This window comes from Rhinolophus hipposideros (assembly GCF_964194185.1).
Source record: "Rhinolophus hipposideros genome assembly, chromosome: 2".
Lineage (NCBI taxonomy): Eukaryota > Metazoa > Chordata > Mammalia > Chiroptera > Rhinolophidae > Rhinolophus > Rhinolophus hipposideros.
In genome coordinates this window covers 41,125,631-41,138,012 of record NC_138048.1, presented here as the reverse complement: position 1 = coordinate 41,138,012, position 12,382 = coordinate 41,125,631, and the positions used below count along the sequence as shown (strand labels likewise).

Genomic DNA, 12,382 nt, shown 5'->3' with positions numbered 1-12,382 from the left:
CCTTCTGGTGGAGAAATATAAATCACAGGATAAAGGAGTGTCATTAATGCGGCTGTTTGGAAGTCTGTTCACACCTTTAACAGGTGGCAACACTCCCGAGAACCCAGCTGATTTTGAGCTTTCATTTTGGAGCTGGATTCAAATTCATACAATACAGGGCTCTTCCAAAGGTGAATCCTCTGGAATTCCCAAGAGGTGTTCTTGGTTCTTAAGGGAACCAACCTTTGTTGGTTACTATGATTACAGTTAGCAACAGTGAGCACCATATGTATACTTATATAAGGGTTGGTTTTGTGCAAGCAGTAGATATCTACTGAAGCCTATCTATATGCCAAAATGTTATTAACCTTCTTTATCTCTAAATTATCATAAACCCCAAATAAATGTTTTTGACCCTTGCCTCAATAATCTACTTTTATCAGAAATAAGCAAATAGCAAGTACTCAAAGCAATGGCTGGAATTTAGGCCAAAAATACCATCATGGGTCCCGATTAACTGCCCAGTTTCTAGACCCTGCTTCTATCTACAGAATAGAGGCAGACAGTAATGATAAAGGTTGTATGAGAATGTGCAATAGTTTAGGTGAGTTTGTAGGAATACAAAATCTTCTCAACAGTTGAAGAGGACATAAAATTCAGGCCAAAATGGGAACAGTTAATGGTAAAGTGAGACTTTCATAGATATTGAATAATTTCTATTTTGTTTTATTAGTATTTTTTTTTAAAATTTATTGGGGAATATTGGGGGACAGTGTGTTTCTCCAGGGCCCATTAGCTCCAAGTCGTTGTCCTTCAATCTAGTTGTGGAGGGCGCAGCTCAGCTCCAAGTCCAGTTGCTATTTTCAATCTTTAGTTGCAGGGGGTGCAGCCCCCCATCCCATGTGGGAATTGAACTGGCAACCTTGTTGTTGAGAGCTCGCACTCTAACCTCTGGAAACTCAGCAGCAGCTCGTTGTCTTCAATGTAGTTGTGGAGGGCGCAGCTCACTGGCCCATGTGGAAATTGAAACGGCAACCTCATTGTTCAGAGCTCACGCTCTAACCAACTGAGCCATCCAGCCACCCCTATTAGTTTTTTTTCTGAGTATAGTTTACTCTACTTTGGGGTTTATATACAAACTACTTAGGCTTTAATATTTATATACCTTTTTAACATAAAAGGAAGCCAAAATATATAATCATCACTGATTTTCAATCTACAAATTGAAAGTTCATTACAACATTTAGTATATCATATTTACTATAGCTCTGTACAGGACTATTAGTCTGTACTCATTCTGTAGTTGGGGTGCAAGTTCCCCCCTTTTCTAATATTTCCTATTTTACCTAGTGATACATACTTTTGAATATTTCCTGAATTAACTAGCTAATAAATGTTGAGGAAAATGGACTGTGAGTCTGTAGTCCTCTCCTATCACTGGGTGGCAGTATATAAGCACTGTGGAGTCTTTCGCCGCTGAGAAATCGAATCTTAAATGATGTGTGGGAGTGGACTCATACACGGTTGGGGAGCTGATTGTATGTATCTCTCCCCAAATCTGTGTTCAATGACATCACGCTGGCAGCTCGATATCTGCCATGGTGAAGGTATTTACACCACAGAAATGGGCAAACACTACAAATCATGGCTTTCTCTCTGAAAACCAGTTGTTAGATATTTATCATCACACAGGTGATTGGAATACATTTACAATAATGTCTGTATAATATGTTAATCCCAGTTTTAGTAGTTCCAAAGCAACAATTAACAAGCCATTTATGACCAAAGCTGTATTACAGCCTGAAGAAGATTTACAATAAATATCAGGACTTTAAATAAATCTGTTTTAAACTATTGCATAAAATGTACTCTTTCAAAAACCATGAAAGAAATAAAAAAAGGTAGCTAAAAGTGTCAATAGAAAAGCAGCCTGAATAATTACTAAGTTTTCATGTATTTATTCTGTTTATGATTATGGCTCAATGGAGAGCACAACACAAATACCTAATCTTTCTAGTAATTTTTGTCAGCATTCCTTTTTATGACAGGAGAAATGAATTTTTTCCACTCACAACACTGTAGAAATTAACATCTTATATTTTTATTGTGTCTCCAAGTCAATTATTTATTTGTGTATCTGTTTAGAGTTGGCCTTCCACTCTCTGTCCCCTCACCCCCATCCCAATTATAAGGTCCATGAGGGCAGAAGTTGTGTCTCTCTCTTCTTCATGCTGCTATTATCCCCAGAACCTAGTAGCAGTCTAACACTGCTTGGTACATAGTAGGTAAACAATTTTCTGAATCAAAGTTGAGCCAAAGAACATCTGCAAAAAATGTCATGACTCCCATTTCACACCAATTCTGGTGATAAGATTAAATGTTGTATCTAAAATCTGAGTAACATGAATAACATTCGAAAAATATAAACATATCTTCAATTGTGAAAAATCAAGGGCAGCACCACATGCTGACTCTACCTGTCACCATGGTTTCTTTGAGTAATACCAAGAGATAGCATCATAACCTTGAAAGCCTTCACTTACCTGAGGTTGAGAGGGGCTGGCAGTGAAGCGGAAGGCAACATTTGTCCTGAGGAATGTAAGTGGGAGAGGGGAAAGGGGAAAAGAGAGATAAGCATGTTAGCAAGAAAAAATTATTCTTTTAGAAGAGAACCATCTTAAACTAGATGCAAAAAAAAAAAAAAAAAACAAACATCCTTTGTGAAGGAAGGTCTGATCCCATCAAACTTACAAAGTAAACTGCATGGGAATTTGGTTTCAGCTCTCAAGAATGATCAATTTTGGGGATGGGGTATAATTTTATATCTTTAAATATCCATGAAATCATATCTATACAAGTAAGTACTTTATTTTTGTAGATGATTTTGCCTTTGGATTCTCCTAAGATTTTACAATCGAGCATAGGGTTTAGGTGTCAGAAGTGGGCTGAAAGAGAGAGGAAGAGAAGGTTTCAGGTCCTTTTGAATAATGAAGATAATATGTCAAAATAATTTTGATGTATCCATGGAAAAAGTTTTTAAAAATGTGGTGAGAAGATAGTCACCATGGAAGGGTCTCTAGGAATGGGAGCATGCTCTTCCTGCTCCCAAACATCTCCCCAATTGCCTGTCACAAAGCGAAATTCCCCTCTAAGATTTTGTCCTCTATGGGTTAGCTATTGCCTTCTAAGGCCCTCCTTTAAAATGCAAGTACCAGGGCAGCTGGCTGGCTTAGCTGGTTAGAGCACAGTGCTCATAACACCAAGGCTGCCGGTTCAATTCCCACACGGGCCAGTGAGCTGTGCCCACAACTAGAGTGAAACCAATGACTTGACTTGGAGCTGATGGGTCCTGAAAAAACCTACTGTTCTCCAACATTCCCCCATAAAAAAAAAAAAAATGCAAGTACCACCAAAGGAATATAATGGAGTTAGTTTCTCTTCAGTTAGCAATTTAGTATGAATTATTTTATTAGATACTTTCATTCTTCTGTGAAAGACAGCAATGATCCAGCACTGAGAAAGGAGAGTGTGAGGAGCGTGAGGGAAGCATACATTTTGTAGCATAAAGTGCTGTCTGTAACGAACATATGGGAAACAGTCCAAGAAGCTGGAAAACACAGACAGGTTTGATCCTCTCTCTAGTTTTGTAAAGGCTGCTTTTGGGCTCTGCTCTGTTCTGGGTTTTGTCTCATCTTTGGCTGTGAAGATCACTTACTTGTACAAGCCCACTGCGCCTGGGAACGAGCCTGCCCCCACCTCTCCGGTGTGGCCTGCATTTCTGGGAATCTGAACCTGAACATGTTTTGGGGTCCCTCTCCAGATTCACAAATTGGTACTCTCTAAGGAGTCTTTCTCTCCACTTCTAATTTTTCTTTTATAAAAATTAAACAGTTTAAAAAATTATTAAGAGATTCCTTTAGAAAGGGCACGTCAAAACATTTAAGCAAGAAGTTTATAATTGAAGGTATTGTTTAGAAGTCATAAAATTTGAAAACTATTTCTAAAGGTGATGACCAACAATTTAGGCTTTGGCAGACTGGGCTCAGACTTCACCAATGGATGCAATTTTTATATATCCTCTCTCAACAGAAATCATCATCAGTGTCGAGGATTGGTTCTGCTGAAGCAAAGTTGAAAACTTGTGGCCTGAAGTCACCTAAAGAAGCCAAGGTCAGTGACAAACCCAGCTGTGTGTCAGCTCCTGAGATTCCACAACCAGAGTGATGACCCATGGTGCTGTGTGTGTCTGGGTGGTACCTTTTTACTGTGGGGAGTGTCATCTGCTGTTACCAGGGCAACATGGGGCATTCATTTTTGTTTGTTGTCAGCTCAGGGGAACAAAAAGGACACTGATTTTCTTGTCTAGCAACATAAGATTTCCAGAAGCAATCAGTTTCCTTTGGCCAGAAGTTTTTAGGTTCTTTTTTTTAATTCCCTACCCCCTATCATTTGAATTCCAGCTTTAACACTGAATTCCAGCTTTAATACTGAATGTATGGCCATTAACATGAATTTTCTGAGGTCTTTCTTCCTTATTCTGTTTTCCGTACAAATACAACACTTACAAACTTTAAATACATAATATTTTCTTTAAGACTATCACATTTAAATCCTTTCTTTTCTCATGGAGTCAACAGTGTGGGTAAAATAAGCATCATTTCTGTTATAGATGAAAAGTTCTCCTTCCTTCCCCATGGGCCCTGAGAGAGGTGGGGAAGGTTTACATTATCAAGGGTCATTAACCAACAGAACAAAGCCCATTGAGACTCATGTACACCTTCAGTTTTAGAGAAAGAAGTACAAAAATTTCATCTTATTTGTTTTAAACAGAGGAAACAAATATTTACTCAATAGGTATAACAAAAGATAAAAACTGGCTTTGTTCCCTTGTTTTGGCTCGTTTGAGGAAGAGGGGGTAGAGAAAAGGAACAGATGGAATCAAAGAGGATGAGTGTGCAGGTAAGGAAGACAGGAGAAGAAGAGGAAAAGAGAGGCTCATGGGGAAAGTAGAGAGAGGGCAGAAATATAAATAGGAGAGTGATAACACAGAAGAAAAAGGAAAGGGGCATAGGAAGAAAGGGTAAGTGCAAAAAGAGCCAGGGACAAAAGCTAAGTAGTTTCTGAAGTGAGAACCAGCGAGGGCTGTGAGATTCACGGATTATTCATTTTATGATAGCAAACGTCTGGTAGAGAGCGCAGTGGGCATTCAAAACCCCCACTTTGTTGTTAAAGGAACTTATACCCTATTATTCACTTGGACTATGGACTTCAGAATATCATTTCCTGTTATCTACTTACTGCCATCTGTCATGAACTCCCTTCACTTACCCCAACCCTTCCACCAACACTGTCGGCCTCTGCAAGCCTCCACCTCATCACTCTGTCCTAAGTGTAAATTTTGCATGCATGTGCTAAATCCATCCTTTCTTCCCTTCTCTGGGGCTTTGCTTCTACAAAATCCAACTCTCCTCTAAATTTTATCTGCTTTTTACTCCCTGGTTTATGAATATACTCTAGTTTCAACCATTTTAAAAATAAATAACAAAAAATTGCCTCAACAAAATTCCTCCCTTTTCCTGGTATTTTCTTCCTTTGATTCTATATCCTCCCTTTCCTTCACAAACCAGCTTTTTAAAAGAGTATTCCGCTCTCATCTCTCATTCATTCTTTCCTCTCCCCACTGCTACCAGGTTTGTTTTCCTACCAGCCCCGTAACGTCCTAATTGCTGAGTTCAGTGACCTTACTTCTCTGTGACATTGGACACTGACAACCACTCCCTCTGTCTTGGAACTCTTTGCTCCTTTGGGCTCTGTGACACCTGTTTTCCCAGGTTTTCTCCCACACATCTGACTACGCTGACTCAATTTCCTTTGATAGTTCCTGTTTCTCAGACCATCCCTGGAATGAGAATGTTACCCACAGGCCTGTTCTGGATCTCATTTTCCTTAGCCACGTATATTTTCCATTATAAATATATATATATATTTAATTGCCATAAAAAATCACGTATATGTTCAGTTGCCACAAAAATGCCAGTGAATTGCAAGTCTCCATGTCCAGCCCGGGGCTACCACCTCAGCTCCAGTCACAGGAGACCAATCACCTGCTGGGCGTCTGCCCTTGACTGTCTCTGAAACACCTAACTCTCTACACAATCAGAATGGAATGTGCTAGCATTCTGCTGATCCCGACCCACTACATCTCTTTGTCAATAAACCTCATCTTGGACTCCTCCCCCCTTTTGATCACTTCTCACATTTGATTGATCACCAAGTCTTACTGATTGTATTAGTGTTAAAGTAAGCTGCAAGAACCGACTCCCACCTGAAGCACCGTCTTTGCCCAATGTAGTATTCAATAGAAAAAAATTTGACTAGTAATGTAAAATATTACTGACTGTAGTCTACCCCAAAATACCAAAGGGTAATTACAGAGCAAAATGATCTAAAAGTCTCTTCACTCATCCATTTCCTCAAAAAATCAATTACTTCTCACAGCATGGTAGCTGAGCTATAGCCCTCAAATCTCTCAAAACAAAGACTCAAGAGCCCTATGTAGACGCCTCGGGGAGGGTTGAAGCCTGCAAATACTCATGTGGGACCATATTTTTTATTCGACCACGTGTATTTGTTGACTTTGTGAATTATCCCCATATATATTACTTGACTTTCTCCCTTACAACTTTGTTGCTTGCCATAACATGTTCAGGCTCTAATCATTTTATATTCTTCTCTATTCAAATAACTTTTCCTTGGCCTATTTGCCTCTATCCTCCCCTCTCTCCAGTTTATCTCCCACATTGCCACTAAAGTCATCTCTAAAAATCAGATCTGTATATTATTTTATTGTGAAAACTCCTTTAGTGGCTCCCATAACCTGCAGGTGAAGTCTAAACGCAGAGCTGCAGACAAGATCTCAAACACCAAGGGTTGGGTTCTGCCTGTTTGTCCAGTCCTTTCTCCTGTAACTCCGCCTCAGGCATCACGTGGACCAGCCTTCCTGAAACACTTCTACTCGATCTGTAACTCCCACTCTTTCCTGAGCGTCGTGCAGGTACATATCCAACACTCCGCCGGACATCTGTACGTCAAGGTTAACATGCTCCAAAGTGAACTTATTATCGCTTCCTTCCCTCCTCAAAATTTGCATTTTCTCTGAGTGGTCCTGCCATCTACAAGTTCGAAGGTCACCCTTGATTCTCTCATTCCCCTTACTCCTCAAAGCCAATCAAATTTTGTCAGTTGCACCTCCACATTCTTCCGTTCATCTCTTTATAATTTATCTTGACCATCAATGTTCTAATTTCTCTGCATTTAGTCTTGTCCCCTTCAAAACCATTCTTCACACACTCTCACTGTGTAGACAACTGCCCACATTTCTTAACACCCTTTCTAAGCTCCTCCCACCCCACGATCGGTGCCTGCCTACTCCTACAACCTTCTGCCCTTCCCTGTCTGCAACTTCACACTCTGCAACATTGAACACCAAGGCACTGGACTTTGGGAAAATGAGAAGTGGCAAAGCTAAGTGTGTGTGTGTGCGCGTGGAAGTAGGCTGAGGATAGTTAGATGGCAGGGAGTAATGCTTGAAGGCAGAATTTTATTTTTAAAGCTGGATTTAACTAAATATGTGTTTCATGGGCTTGAGAAACATATTTAGGGCAACATAAAAATTGTGAGGACAGTTTTAAACAGAAAGTAGACATTAGCATGTTATATTGGGAAGAGCTCAGTATTGGGAGTCAGAAGTAGAATCTAGTCTTGATTTTGCCCTTTCCTAGCTGTGTGAGTTTGGACAAGTCACTTAACCTCTCTGGAATCAGCTTGTTCATCTGTAAAGATGAGATGAGTGTATTAGATTCCCAAAAGTACTTCCATTCTTAAAACTTATGAGTCTAGAAAAATACATCCTGGAACATGTCTCATATACCTTCTAGTCTGCCACTCAAAAACATGCAACAGAAACTGCAACATTAGGAATTTTGAGTTAATTCTTCAGTGTTTCTCTCAGCACCGAGAGTCCAGATCTCACAATTCTCTGCTCTTGCCTTTTCCACCATCCTCTGGATTTCTGGGTCACCAGCAAGGCTGGTGTGGGACAATCCAGAGTCAGGGAGGAAAAAGCTCATATATCTCAGTTACCCTCCCTTCTCAGGCTTATCTTACTCTCATAAAAGCCCTGGTAACGGTGTGCATTTTGAAATGCTCTTGTTGAGATCAAGTCACACTATATGAGGTGGAAAGAGAAAACAATGTGAGGGAATAGATTTGCAGTTCCACCAGCATGCACATCATTCATTCATACTTGTACAGAGTTGTGATCTATGACTTCAGTTTCACAGAATTCAATTCTCCAAAGGCTCTAATTAACTTCACAGAAAACTGTCCCTGGAATTTAAGTACGCTGCCACCAGGTGACAGTGACAGGTCAAAGACACAGAGACCAATCAGTAAAGACAAGGCTTCTCTCAAGTTCAAACGGCACTTTGTTCAAGTAATGTGCTACCACCTCCTTCAAATGTATAATCACGTATTCTCATATTGTTTAATATAACAAATCGATTTAATTATTAAAACAACTAAATGTGAGCCTCATATTTAAAAATTGCTTGGTGATTCTCAACTCTGGCTGCACATTAGAATCACCTAGGAAACTTTAAGAAAATATATAGTAATGCTCAAACCTCCCTCCTCAAGACTCTGATTTAATTGATTTGGGTGTTTTGAGTTTCGTTGATTATCCACCATAGAATTTTTTCCTGCCTTTTATTGAGGAGGGCAGGTGGGAGGGTGGTTCTTCGCTCATGAATTATCAGTTACCTTTTTTTACACCAAAATTAATGCAGAGACTTGGGAAAAATGCTATGACTAATTCTCCATCATTCTGACCATCATTCATCCATCTGTCCATCTGTCTCTATGGGTATACACGGTCAAGGGATGTAGAGAAGACTGAGATAAACATTTGATTCCTTGTAATCAATGTTGTAAAGATTTTGTAGGGTATCCGATGGACATTTGTCTCATTAGGGAGACGACTTCAGGGACGATGTAGATGCCTGATCGTTGCACTTTGATCGTTGCACTTTATACCTGAAGCTGAAGCTGAACAATAATGAATGTCAACTGCAAGTTTATATATATATATATGTATATATGTATATACATATATATACACACATATATATGTATATATGTGTATATATATATATATATACACACACATACATATATATATATATATATATGTATGGAGTACAGCATTAGGAACAGAGAGTGGAAATGTAATGGCTGTATGCGATATCAGAGGGGTGGTAGATGGGAGGATAGAGGTTATAACTGTGTGAGGGATATAAATGATAAATGTCTATTACAGTGTTTTGTGCACCTGAAACTAATAATAAAATGTTAAAAAAACAAACAAGCAAACCCCCTCCCCCCAAAAAACTACCAAAAAAACATTTGATTCCTACTGGCAATTGTTTTGGCTGGAGACTTCTTTGTAAACTGTCCTCAAACGTTTGAGGAGCACTTTACATTAGAACAGAATATTCTGATCAGTAATATAAGCTGCAAAAAGTAGTACATACTATGTTTAATTATTCTTATTTTTAAAAATTTAATCTTTTTTTTATTGAAGTATAACACACATGGAAAAGTACACAAGTCCTAAGTATATATCTGAATGAATTCTCACCAGGCAAACATAACCTTGTACTTCCTCTTTCCTTCCTAAAGATATCACTATCCTGACTTCTCACATTACAGAATAGTTTTGCCTGTTTTCACACTTTATATAAGTGGAATAAAACAGTATGTATTCCTTTTGTCTGACTTCTTTTGCTCAGCATAGTGTTTGTGAGGTTTTTACGTGTTGTTAGGAATAGCAATAATTTGTTAATTGTTATTGGTGTGTAGTATTCTATTCAATGAATACCACAATTATATATCTAGGAGTTAGGTATATAACTAGGAGTGGAACCACAGTGTCAATCCTTTCAAATTATAGCAATTTGGTGGATGTAGTGGAATCTCGTTGTTTTAATTTGCATTGCTGATAGCTAACGAGGTTGTGCTTTTGGATCCTTTGGATAGCTTCTTTGGTGAAGTATCTGTTCAAGTCTCTTGACTATTATTTTCTTCAATGGACTTGCCTGTCTTTTTTATTTTTTATAAAAAAGGTATAAAAACAATACTAGTCATTTCAAATAACTGACTCGTGGTTTGCTTCATTTTGTCCATTGTCAATTTGTTTTCTATTTCATTGTTTTGTGCTCTTATTTTATTACTTCCTTTGAGTTTTATTTTTCACTTCTTTTTCCAACTTCTTGAAATGGATACTTCACACACTGATTTTTTCAGCCATTCTTGTTTTCTAACATGTACATTTGAAGCTATACATTTTCCTCAAGCAGTGTTTTAGTTGCACCCTAGAAGAATGGATATGCCATATTTTCATCATCATTTTTTCAAAATATTTTCTAATTTTCATTGTGATTTCTTCTTTGACTCATAAGTTATTTAGAAGTAGACTACTTAATTTCCAAACATTTGTGGTTTTCTATATATCAATTTGTGGTTGATTTCTATATCAATTCCATATACAGGATTTCAGTCCTTTGAAATTTATCAGGATATGCATTAGAGCTTATCAATTTTGGTAAATGTTGCATGTGCACTTGAAAAAGTTAGGCAGTCTATCATTTTGGGATGCAGTTTTCTAAATGTGTAATTCAAGTTTGTTAATCATGTTGTCTGCTCTTTTATATCAGGTATTGGCAAACTTTTTCTTAAAGAGCCAGATAGTAAATATTTTAGACTTGCAGGCCATAATTTCTCTGTCCCAACGACTCAATTTTGCCATTGAAAGCAACCATAGAGAATATGAGAATGAATGGGTAAGGCTGTGTTCCAATAAAACTTCATTTATAAAACCAGTGGCCAGCCTGTGGGCCATAGCTTGCCAATGCCTGTTCTATCTAATTACTGTATATATATTAAAAATTTTTGATCTGCTTATTTTTTCCGTGGTAAACAAGTCTTCCACAAAGAATGTGAATTTGTCTGGTTCTCCTTTTCATTCTGTAATTTTTGTTTTGTATATTTTGAAGCAATGTGACTATATGCATACAAATGTAGAGTTTAAATTTAAGTCTTCTTGGTGAATGATTCTTTTAGACATATGAAACGTCTCCTTATCTCTAACAATGCTTCTTGCATTAAGGAATATCTTGTTAATATTGATATACTACCCTAACTTTCTTTTGGTTAGTATTTCTTTTACTATCTTTTTATTTAAAACATTTATATGTTCTTTTATTTAAGGCTGTACTCTTGTAAGCCACATATACTTAGTTTGGGTAAATATAACATTGATTACCTTTCTGAGACTGTTCTGTCTCTGCCCCAAAGTTCTAGTGAGAGGTCCAGGTCACAGGATTGTTTTCACAAGTATAGTTTCTGCTCCTGAGATCTCATTATTTTTTGCCTCAGAATGCTTATTTGTTCTAGTGAAGCTGAGTATGGACCTATGTCTGGACATAAAGATTTGCAATCCTCTGGTGCCAGCCCCACCCGGAGAAGTGCCCTGACTCATAGGCTCCAAGATTCTTGCCCATGAGAAGCTAGAGCCACAGAAGTGTAGGTGGTAAATGGGGACAGCAGTCTGGATTTTGCCTGTGTTTTACTTTTTGATTTGTGGAGTTCTTTATACATTCTGCATGTCAGCCCTTTGACATTATGTGTGTTGGAAATATATTCTGCTAAACTATGGCTTACCTTTTTGTTCTCTTAGAGATGCTTTTGATAAGTATGAATTCTAATTTTTATACAACTAATTTAACAATTTTTAACATAACCAATTTAATAATTTTTATTTAAAATTTATTTCAAACATCGAGAGGGGGAAAAAATGGTTTGAACTCTTAAAAAGCCTTGAGCTTAGAGTAGGATAGGGCAGAACAGTCCCTGAAGTTTCTGGCATTATTACGGAATAATCTTAGCCTTTCTGTTTAAATTTTTACACAGATTTATACAATATTTTATGAGAGTAACCTCGGGGAGACAACTTTGGGGACAGTACTGCCAAATGAATTTGTTACAGTCCACCTCTAATATAAACAATGTGAGACTGTGTATCTCAACTGATTTTGTTACAAAGGATGGAAGTGCAAGGAGGAGGAGGAAATAGTTTTTGCACAAAGAACAAAGCCAGATAATATATCATTTTCTACTATAGACATTCCTAACCTGGAAGGAGAAAACTGGAATAGCATTAAGGGGAAAAAAATAGCTTAAGGTGTTTCTTAAAACAAAAACAAAACTTCTTTCAGGGGAGTGGCACTGGTGAGTAATACAAAGGTATCCATCTAGTCACGCATTACTCCTGTCTTATAGACAGACA

General features: G+C 37.9%; 1 protein-coding gene across 3 annotated transcripts in view; it reads right to left on the bottom strand.

Moving 5' to 3' along the window:
* SIDT1 (SID1 transmembrane family member 1) overlaps positions 1–12,382 on the bottom strand; it is a 93,849-nt gene that overhangs the window by 54,737 nt on the left and 26,730 nt on the right. For all 3 annotated transcript variants that reach the window (XM_081027493.1, XM_081027494.1, XM_081027495.1), the window contains exon 4: positions 2,523–2,568. In XM_081027493.1, coding sequence (XP_080883619.1) covers positions 2,523–2,568 — 46 coding nt within the window. The remainder of the gene's footprint in view (positions 1–2,522; positions 2,569–12,382) is intronic.